At 32.5% G+C, this 9,856-nt stretch overlaps 1 protein-coding gene across 6 annotated transcripts; it reads right to left on the reverse strand.

The window, feature by feature from the left end:
- Window positions 1-4,232: 4,232 nt before the first annotated feature.
- Window positions 4,233-9,343, reverse strand: LOC105166230 (transcription factor, putative (Protein of unknown function, DUF547)). Of its 6 annotated transcripts, none has more exons than XM_088882883.1 (12): window positions 8,539-8,662; window positions 8,124-8,228; window positions 7,919-8,035; window positions 7,375-7,630; window positions 7,093-7,250; window positions 6,637-7,001; window positions 6,454-6,553; window positions 6,219-6,278; window positions 5,932-6,015; window positions 5,697-5,813; window positions 4,895-5,205; window positions 4,233-4,583 (listed from the first exon to the last, which is right to left on the reverse strand). In XM_088882883.1, the coding sequence occupies exons 1-11, from the start codon at window positions 8,659-8,661 to the stop codon at window positions 4,900-4,902; spliced, it is 1,791 nt and encodes a 596-aa protein (XP_088739009.1). In that variant the 5' UTR covers window position 8,662; the 3' UTR covers window positions 4,233-4,583; window positions 4,895-4,899. The 6 variants fall into 6 exon arrangements, with proteins under 6 accessions (XP_088739009.1, XP_011083818.1, XP_011083815.1 ...); XM_011085516.3 differs by lacking the exons at window positions 4,233-4,583; window positions 8,539-8,662 and adding exons at window positions 8,692-8,806; window positions 9,059-9,343 and having other exon boundaries at window positions 4,718-5,205; XM_011085513.3 differs by lacking the exons at window positions 4,233-4,583; window positions 8,539-8,662 and adding exons at window positions 8,692-8,812; window positions 9,059-9,343 and having other exon boundaries at window positions 4,718-5,205.
- Between the last annotated feature and the right edge of the window lie 513 nt (window positions 9,344-9,856).

Below are 9,856 nucleotides of genomic sequence, written 5' to 3' on the forward strand. Positions count from 1 at the left end.
TATAAAATTTTGTTATTAATAATTAATATTCTTATTATCAATGTCGGGCATTTATAACTAACCATTATTATTAAGGTAGACCAACATTCACATAAAGATGGGATTCAAATCACTGACCTTATGCTCACGACGCATCAGTTTCACCAACTAAACTATGCATCACGGACAATTTGTAGCACGCATTCAGAAGTCATACTTTGATGGTTTCTTACTTTTAGAGGGTGTTTTAATAGATTTATCTAAAAACATCTTATAGATTTATATATTTTATAATATACTTTTCGAGCTTATATGATGCCAATCTTACTTTACGAATAAGTTGTTGAAGTATTTTGATAAAATAAAATAATATTAATTTATAAGATGTTAATAATGAAAATTTTGATACTAATTTGGAGGAGTCTGTTTAATATTTAAAAAATATATATATATAAGATCATAGCATCTTATTCTTCAATTCCTAGTCACAAAAAATGTTCTAGCCCATTGGTGCATGGCCCATGAGAGGTTTAGGCCCATGAAAAATTATTTTTGGTAAAGCTCAATGGGCTAAAAATTTTAGCAATGATTTGGCTATCACCCCCCCCCCCCCTTTTTTCTTTTTATCTAAGTATCAAGGGCTATAATCGGGACTTTTCCGGTATTGTTCTTACGAGCTCTGTCTGACAGGCTTGTTCGGAGATTTATTAGACACAATCCATAATTATTTAGACCTAGAAGGCTGATCAAATCCAGACTCAAATCAATCAAATTTGAACTAATTTTTTTTTTTAAATGCAGATCCCATTGCATTTTCAGTTGTATTTAACAAAAATACATCATCTATTTATCTAAAAGACATGCAATAATATAAAATGTAGGTACAAATATTTGCAATAAAAAAATTTAATCATACCATATAACAATTCTAACAAACAAACCAAGATCCAATGTAGGGTTTTGGAATTTTGCTATTTCTTGCATGGGAAATGGCCTATCCACCTATACATTTCTTGGTTTTAAAAGTTTCATATGATGCACTTTCCTAATATATATTATTAATTACTTGTCAGGGTTATAGAGTGACCAAAATTTTGGTTGTCAGAAATATTCTCAAATATATTTATTTTTTCACATTTTTTTAATTATTAGTTTTATCGACAATTTTCCACTCATGCACATCCAAAATTGAAATATTTTAGTAATTTCAGTAGATTTTTAAATTATACGCATACATCAAATATGATTGACAGTTAGTATATTTATATTAATACGAAGAATGTCACTTATTACTTACAATTGACAGTTTGTGACACTATAACATTAAATTTTAAAATACATAATTACTTATTCATTTTAAATGGTCCGCCATCTTTTATCGACAATATATTATTATGATAACATCAACTTCCACTCATGTTCATCACGTGTTCTTTTTTTTTTAATTATATATTAATTTTTATCTTTTAAAATATGTATCATATCTATTTAACTATATACGTGTGACACTACCTAAATCTTTCATTGACTAAGCCCACAAATAAGGCACATTAACCAACTGGCTACGAGCCCAGCTGGCCCATCAGCAAGGAGAAAAAGCCCACAAACTTACCTCCTACTTTACTGAACTGGCAAGCCTTACAAACAAGTTCATTCCAATCAAACATGTTATCATATAGTTGAATGGACACGTCATATAACTTGTCAACACACGGACACATCATCATAAAATATCTCCAGGTGCCTAGTAGATTGCAGCAAAAGAGCTAAGAATCCATGAGTAACAGATTCTTAAATTTTCAGGCAGACCTGACATGATTTGGTAAAACAGTCATATCTCTTTCAATATTTATCCGAATCACAAACAATATTTTTTGGATGATAGCCAACTCAAAGGGGCTTTTCAGCGGCGCACGACACTCCACAACAACCCTCATATACTGCTCTATACATATCTATAAATAGAGGCATTTTTGCAGTCATTTGGTGACATCATTCTTAACTCTAAAACTCTCACTTATTCTCTCAAAGTTTATATTTTGCACTTCACACAAACATATACACGCTATCATCATTCTACACTATTACTCTCACTTTAATGAAAATTCTCTTTATTCTTTTTCAGTAAAACCGTTACTAACTTAATCATCAAAATACTAATCTTATTTTACAGGGTTAATTTCCATTACTCTTAGAATTTTTCTTAAAAATCCTTTCACCTGATACTGCGGCAAAAAATCTAAAATACATCAACGTATACGTCTTTCACTCATATTCATTATTTGCTTTAAATTTTTTAACTATGTATTAGTTTTTATCTTTTAAAATCTATGTCAGTATCTATTTAATAATACAGAAGTGTTGCAAGTTAAGATAGTCGGTGATAATAAGAGTGGGTTTTGAGAAGCATGTGATGCAAATTGAGGTCATTTTGGGGAAAGGGGGTTTGGTGTTTTGCTTAAAAATAGGTTGATGATGTCTTGCAACGTGGGTAGGAGAGGACAAAAACTTAGGACTATCTCACTATCTCTGTTCAGCATCCGACAAAACTTGGATTCTTTTTCATTTCTTATCGTCTCAATTTTTGTGCACTTGGACCATTTCTTGCTCTCTATTTTGGGCAAAAACATAATTTTATTTAAACGTAATCTACACATTTGTAATTATAGCAATAAATGATGATGTTTTCTTATTTTCTACACACTTCTCCCATCTCTATCTTTGAAAGCAAAAAAGTCAATAAATAAACCTTAAAATTTAATATATCCTCTTTTTGTATTTAAAAAATTATCAATATTTTTAATTTGATTTTGCTTGTCTTTATTAGATTTTCATCAATTATTTATGATGAACTTGTTAAAATAATCGTATACTGTGACTTATAATTATAATTCCAAAAAGAATATATATACTTTTGTCTTATGCAATATTACTTTGTTAAAACTTATAACATGTATAAAAAATTGTGTGAAGTTATTTTATTTAATAAAAAAAATTAATAAAATTCAAAACATCTCATTTGACGACCTTATAAACTCCAAATATCTTATAAAAAATTTTGAGAAGCTTATAAACTCAGTCGAATATTCTCTTAATCATTTTTGCATAGAGGGGGTATATATTTATATGAATTATTAATCAATAATGAAGAATAATCCAAGGCACATGAAGTTGATCATAACATATATAGTAACAGCATATTTAGACTAAGTCAAATACATGACAGCTCTACATAGTATGAACTGAGTACGCTGAATCTCAAGCTGGTCATACTACACTTGATACTTTGGGCATTAAACGCATCGATGATCGTCATATATCCCTTATTTTTAAAAAATTAAAATATGTGACAATCATTTAACTAATCTCTGTATTCAATATCGGATATAATATCTATAAAACCTTACTGAGAATCACAATTCACATATTTGGGGGGAGGGGGGAGGAGAAGTTTAGTTACATTTAGACCTTCTCTAAAAGCTTAAAGGGCCCGAAAATTCACTATTTGAACATGTTCATGTTTCATCAGAGTTTGGAGGGAAAATGATAATGTTAGCAAGTTATATAAATTTTTAATCTTACCCTCATTTAACATTCTCATATTATAATTTTGGATTTATAAAGGAAAAAAATAATGATGTTAACCTTGCTCTATATATATAGGGTAAATTACAACAACCTTCCCTAAAATTTAGCATAACTATGAATACTCCCTTATTGTTTGAAAAATTACAAATATCCCCTGATGTTTGATGAAACTATGTAATTCTTGGATGGAGGTATGAAATTGTCAATTTTACCTTTTTTGTATTTTTTTATTTTTTATTTTTAAATTAGAAACTTATAAAAAGATCGAACGAGATGGATGAAAATTTTTTAAAAATTATAAAAAATTATCCACTTAGTCCATAAAAAAATATTTTTTTTAAAAATAAATAAATTTTTAATTTTTAATTCACAATGGCATTTAGGTCAATTTACCGTAAAAATGGATAGAAACATAACGAATTGGGCTAATTGTTAAAAGGTTAAAATCAGGGGAGTATGAGTAATTTTTCAAACAACGAGAGAGTATTATGCCAAACCTCGGGGGAGGTCGTCGTAATTTTTTCTATATATATATGACATTTATTCTTTTATAAGTATAAAAAAATTATCTAACAATGTTAAATGAATGTTAAAATTAAAAAATTATGTAATTTTTGCTTATATCAGCATTTTCCGTCCAAAACTGAACAGAAAAAGATCAAATGTAAATGGAAAATTTCCAAAGGGGTGTAAGTTTAATTTCACAACTTCTTTGGAGGAGAGTATAATGTCGCATTTCAAAGGGGGTCAAAGTGCAATTAACCCAAAAGTAAAAATAAAAACCCAAGAATTGCCAAAAATAAATGGAAAGACAAAAGCGTTCACTCAAAATTACTTCCCTCTATGTTCTTGTCTTTGTTCCATCCTAAGCTTCTATTAAGAACCCACATTAATGTTGTCAGTTGGAGAAACAGATTTGCCAAAAATTCAATGATAAGGCAGCCAGAGCAGATGGCATGTCTCCATTCACACCTAAACTGCTTTAATGATAGATCTGTTGGATCCCCTTTACAAATCTTCACAGACAATACACAGTGCAATTAGAGATCAACATATGTTTGTGCAATAAAAGAATTGTATGTATTATGAGAAAATGATTTTTTTAACCCTTTATTTTTATGTAAATGGTACTTAAAAAACTCTTCCCAGATTGAATGAAATGAAAGAATTTCTACATTAATCAACCCCTCAAAGAAACACTTCAGACAAGAGTGACATTTTACTTACAAGGACAGGATTTCTACATTTTTCACTATTTGTATATTTGTATACAGGAAACTTAATTGTAAAATTGCTATGATTTCAAGAAGACTAAACTGGAGCTAACCTTATTCATGTGTGCAGGAGATATCTGAAGCTAAACTCGTACGGCATTATCTGGAGGGACTGCTGGAGAGGCTCGTCTTTCCACCGCTCGAGGCACTTCATTGCTTCTTTTCCGAGTTCACATGGTAGTTGGAGGCATATCCAGTCCAGCAACGACTCGATGTCCTTTGCAAAGTCGAGAAGGTACCAGTCCAGTAGTTTCGGGATGGCTATAACTTTTTTGGTCGTCGAAATGCCAATTGCTGCTTGTAAGTACTCTCTTTTGGCATTCTCGAGCTCGTTCTCAACTTGGGACGCAGTGTACACGCGAACCTTCATCATGTAAAGTGAACAAATAAATGAATTTTTTGAGGTGTTGATATAATCTAAATTTGATTGCAATAACTTGACACACAAGCAGTTGTTGAGGTTACATAAATGGGACAATTACATTGACATTCCCTAAACGACAATCAAATTGTGAAAATTCTCCACAATCTATCATCTCAAATAGCTGATTCTATTGAACAAGATGATCACTCAGGGTACATTTCGGTTGATGGATTTGAAATCAGGTCCTTCGGAATTTATTTGGATTAATTCTAGATTTAAAGGATTTTAAATTCTTCAACTCTAAATTTGACCTAGTGATGGATTTCAAATTCATCAAATATGGAGTCATTTGAAATCCTTACTCCAAATCCAAACATAGCGTCAAGGAAAAGTCAAGTAAACACTGGCAACGAACTTCGGTCGCTTGCAAATGCAGAAGTTGTAAAATTGTGTCTTTAAATCAATTCTGTATACGCTGAGCAATAACTTACAGCAGGCGAAGACCAGCTTCCACAAGAGAGTGCGAACGATACTAATGGTTCAGACAATGCCAAGCCAAACTTGCTGCGGACCGTCATCTCATCGTACTTTCCACCCTTCGAGAAAGTCTGAGGAGAACGAAGTAACAGGATTAATTTTGGGCAAACCTCTATTCACCAAACGGAAGCAGGCAGAAAGGTGAGCAACATATTGATAAAAATCGAGCTATAAGTTTAGATATCTTACATATTTTGAGTGATATGGCAATCTCAATATGAAATGTTCGATTGTTATTGCATTTAGAATGTGTCCACTAACATTCACTGTCGCCTGAGAAACAAGATGCTAAACCTCATCAGTTCTGATAATCATGCTTTCTGTAGTGTAAACAGTTAATATTAATAGCATGAACGAAACTGTTCATCTTAGGCGAATATTAGTCTGGCATCTCTAAACGACCGTTCCCACCAGAACAACTACTATGCAGTGCATTAAATGGATAGTGAAAAAATACTAAATAAAATAAACATTACCTTTTGCATCAGGGCGACAACCATTTCAGGACTCTCTGGAATGCCATACTCAATAAATGCCTGAGGAAATTTGGTTTCGAAATAAACAAATATAACTAAGTAGCTTTGCATAGAAATCTCGCAAGGAGAAGAAAACGGGAAACTTTCACCACGGCATAGTTAAAAAGAAAGGAGTTTACTAATCACGAGATACTTAGGATGGATTAGTAAAAATGAGAATAGTTCTCACTCATACATTCATCATGCATGAATTGTAGATGTTCATCCAGAAAGCTAGCTTTTCTTGGTGGGTGAGGTCCTTCAAATCAACCGATGCAAGTTTCTCAAGTAGAAGCCTGAAATCAAGGGTGTTGTAAGAATCGACATGCATGATTGTCACAAGAGAACTAAAAATTCTCAAATTACTTTAGTAAATTACCTTAATCTTTGAACTAGGAAAACAGATATCGTTGTCTTGTTTGGATTGATAGAGGTAGCTTCAATAGCAAATAAATGCTTATATGGACCAATATCTCTCTTTCCGAACTTCGAACATATACTGTAAGGATCACTAAACTCCGTATACGTGAAGGTTTCTGAAGAATTCAGCTTGGAGAGTGAATATAAAGATTCTGCAGTACTCCTACTCTTCTTGGAGCTCATTCTCAAGAAAATGTTCATTAAGCATTTCAGAATGTTCTCAGAAATTTTGTTTGGACTGTCGTCTACTGATGATATTTCCTCTCGGCTGACAGGATTCCACTCTTCTGAACTCTCATGGTCTGTTTTTAAACGACTTTCCAACTGGAAAAATTCCAAAAATAAATAAATAAACTAATTCTAATATATTAAGTTTTTCCCTGTGCCAGTGACCAAAAATATGTGAAACAAGAACCTGTAATTTTTGAGGATCTAAACGTTTATCAGCTGCTCTGCATTCAATGGGAGCCCTCTTTATTGGAGTGCGAACTGTTTGAACTTTTGAACTTGGCGATTGCTGCTTATTTTTCGAGGAATTGGTACTTGACTGGTTCTCCTTTCCCCTCCTTTCATCTAAATGACATTAGAGGTATAAGATTTATCTGAGGTTTTATACATCCAGAAAATATGGAATTATCAAAGAAAACACAGGGATATGAAGCAAATGAAGCAAAGATAGTTCAATTGGTTGCATTACCAGAAAGGGAAGATGGATTCTTCCCAATAATTGCTGAAGAATTGGCCTCAGTTTGAAGTAACAATTTGGATTCTTTCCGTTTCAGATCGTTAATCTGACCAGGATCACATAAATCAGCAGAATTGTCCATGTTCTTCTTCGACGATGAAATGTAGATGGCTTCCTGATATAGTCCTTGCCTGAAATGCACAATCTTTTCTTCAAGCCGAACAACTTCTTCTTCCAAAACAGCAACTTCAGCAAGAAGCTCGAGTGTCTGCACATATCATTCAAGAACTACTCAGTCAAACATGATGAATAATTTGCATGCGCATTGATGAAGATCAAGTATCAAAAAAAGTAAGTTCATTTTCCTCTCTTTCATTTACGTAATCTTTTTATCAATTTAATTTGACCTTCCGCTCAATTCATCAAGTTGCAAGAATTGGTACTTCAATCAATGCGACTGAAGCATTTATAGCTTTTCTTTACCAACTAAAAGTATAACATAACTACAAACAACCAAAAAATAGAACAAAGACAAATTAGGAAGTTCGAGGCTGACATCGGGCGGAAGATAAGCCGGTAGGCGAGGAAGAGCTCCCAACGGCCTGGTAAAAGCCCTCTCCAAAGCTCGATGAACATTCTCCTCGTGTCTGAGCTTCTTCTTTAGCTTATCAACCTGCACCATTTTACACTCACTAAATACAATTTCTAACATCTAGAGTAGAATACCTACAGATAACATCATTAACAAATCAAAAACCCACATCTTGCTGCAACGCCATCTTTCTTTCCCTGATCGAGCCTCGACGACGGCCCGTCGTAGGTTTCTCAGCATTCATTATCCTGATACCCTGCATTTCCCCTTTTTCCTTCAAGCAAATCATAAAGTATATGCAACAATCAGCTTCCACAAGAAAGGAATTACACAATGATAAAGCTCAATTAGACTCAAGGCCACATTCTTAAAAAAGAAAAGGATCAATATGGATAAGAAGCCAATGAAAAGCTACACTGAAGCTTTAAAAGTATTTTGCAATCTATAGAAACTCAGAAATCAAGAAAAATAAAGGAAAAGGGAATAAAACATTCCAGAATATATCCACTTCCTCTCCTCCTTTTTCTATCTCTTATGCCAACATAATCAAAAACCCATCTGGGAATCTCATCAAAGATGCTTACTTTATCAGTTCTTGTCAAGAATTTCATCTTCTGAAACCTGCCCTTACAACTTGAAGCCATTTTCCCAGGTGAAAAATGCAACACATAAGTGCTTAAAAACACACACTCAGCACACATTAACATTGCAACTAAAGAAAAGGGGTGAATTAATACTTTTTCTTGCTTCAGAGATGCCTTCACAGACTGCAAACTGCTCCTCCTGCCTCTGCTATTCATCTTTCTTCACTCCACCAAAACAAATATTAAAAAAGAAAAAATGAATGATTCCCTGCAGCTGCCACACCATTATAAGCCCATCAGCACCATTTTAATGCCCACAAAAAATTAAACCCAAAAAAAAAAAATAAAAAAAACCTTCATTTATGATTGATAATAAAAGAATGGAGATATAAATGAAGGGAGGAACAAGAAAGGGTTCAGAGGAATGAATTCACTGCAGAGCAGAGACAGAGGGAGAGGGAATTGAATAGGAATGGATTGAAGGCTGAAGCCCACCTCAAAGACAAAGTTGACAAACTACCTTTCACACTTCTTTGGTTACCACCCTCCAATCTCTGCAAGTGTTCTTGATCTGCGTGAGCTATATGCTCATATCAACACCAACCCTCATCACCCCTTCACTTTTCATTATCTCTCTCTCTCTCTCCTCTCTCTCTCTCTCTCTGTGGGTGTATATATATATCTATATATCTCAAGAAATTAATTCACATACATATACATACAATCTTTGTGTATATTCTATAAATGTATGTATAGAGCTGTCTATGAGTTTGATATATCACTTGTGTGTGTGGAGGTGGGGTGCGAGGAAGAGGACGCACAACTGTATATATCATCTCCAAGATGGGGATTTAATTAATTAAAAAATATTGATTTTGACCAGTTTTTTTAAGTACATAATATATGTATTGGTTCAAGAAAATTAAAATTTCATCCTTGGACAACTTTTTTTTTTAAATAGTTACACACTCCTTTCATAAAATTTGATGTAATTAATATAGATTATTTGTAATTTAAAAAATTATATTTAGTATTCTTGAAATTTATTTCTATCTATAAATAAATTTTTTTATTAGTCAAAATTCACCAAATATTAATAAAAAGTCAGATAAAAATTCATATTTATCCGCATTAATTTATTGTTAATTCATTATAGACCAAATAAATCTTTTTATGATCAAAATACCCTTATATCTTTGCACATTAATGTATTTGATGAAGTATATCTACACCTTTATAAAGGTAGTTCATAAAAGATTTATTTGACATGTAATAAGTCAGTAATTAGTAAATATCGATTTTCGTTCAGTTTTTTTGT

The sequence above is a fragment of the Sesamum indicum genome, linkage group LG7 (assembly GCF_026168435.1).
Source record: "Sesamum indicum cultivar Baizhima isolate 11 linkage group LG7, ASM2616843v1, whole genome shotgun sequence".
Classification (NCBI taxonomy): Eukaryota; Viridiplantae; Streptophyta; class Magnoliopsida; order Lamiales; family Pedaliaceae; genus Sesamum; species Sesamum indicum.

Excerpts from the sequence above, each read along its gene's own strand:
- LOC105166230 (XM_088882883.1), bottom strand. The coding sequence starts at position 8,661 with ATGTTAATGTGTGCTGAGTGTGTGTTTTTAAGCACTTATGTGTTGCAT. Across the intron at positions 6,279-6,453 it reads ACAATTCATGCATGATGAAT|GCATTTATTGAGTATGGCAT; the intron begins GTATGAGTGAGA and ends AAATTTCCTCAG. Across the intron at positions 5,206-5,696 it reads GAAGCTGGTCTTCGCCTGCT|GTTCGCGTGTACACTGCGTC; the intron begins GTAAGTTATTGC and ends TACATGATGAAG.